Source organism: Eimeria mitis, genomic scaffold (genome assembly GCF_000499745.2).
Source record: "Eimeria mitis Houghton genomic scaffold, Emh_scaff12015, whole genome shotgun sequence".
Lineage (NCBI taxonomy): Eukaryota > Apicomplexa > Conoidasida > Eucoccidiorida > Eimeriidae > Eimeria > Eimeria mitis.
In genome coordinates this window covers 369-993 of record NW_013568177.1, presented here as the reverse complement: position 1 = coordinate 993, position 625 = coordinate 369, and the positions used below count along the sequence as shown (strand labels likewise).

Genomic DNA, 625 nt, shown 5'->3' with positions numbered 1-625 from the left:
GAGAGAACCGTAAACCCTAAACCCTAAACCCTAAACCCTAATTTTATCTCTATTAAATATCTATAATTAATGCGAAAGAACTGCAGATGGATGCGCCGCTGCTTCTAGGGCTCAGGAATCTAGGGTTTAGGGTTTAGGGTCTAGGGTTTAGGGTTTAGGGTTTAGGGCTTAGGGTTTAGGGTTTAGGGTTTTGTGTATCAGGTGAGTATATAATGAGCTGCTTGGACCCTTCTATATGCCGGGTGTTTCCTCCTGTTGGTGGTGTTCTCCCCCCCTTCTCTTCTTCTGGCCTGCTGCAGCAGCAGCAGCAGCAGCAGCAGCAGCAGCAGCAGCTGCAGCAGCAGCAGCAGCAGCAGCAGCAGTGGGTGGTTGAGGCTCTTGCTGCTGGGGTCACCTCGCTGCTGCTGCGGGATAAAAGACAGCAGCAAAATTCTGTGCTGCTGACGGTCCTCGTCGCTCCTGCTGCTGCTGTTGAGCTGCGCATGCAGCACCTGCTGCTGCCGCTGCAGCAGCAGCACGCAGCAGCAGCAGCAGCAGCAGCAGCAGCAGCAGATGCTGAAGAAGAAAATATGGTGAGGATACTCTATTGTCTCTCTCTGTCTCCTTCTCTGTCTCCTTCTGTCTC

The 625-nt window shown here is 52.6% G+C and overlaps 1 protein-coding gene across 1 annotated transcript in view; it reads left to right on the top strand.

Annotated features, from left to right (window-relative positions):
- Positions 1-212: 212 nt before the first annotated feature.
- The window catches only part of EMH_0100740 (uncharacterized protein), a gene marked incomplete at both ends in the record, with an annotated part of 766 nt that continues 353 nt past the window's right edge, over positions 213-625 (top strand). Inside the window, one exon of the mRNA XM_013494567.1 lies at positions 213-572. Coding sequence (XP_013350021.1) covers positions 213-572 — 360 coding nt within the window. The remainder of the gene's footprint in view (positions 573-625) is intronic.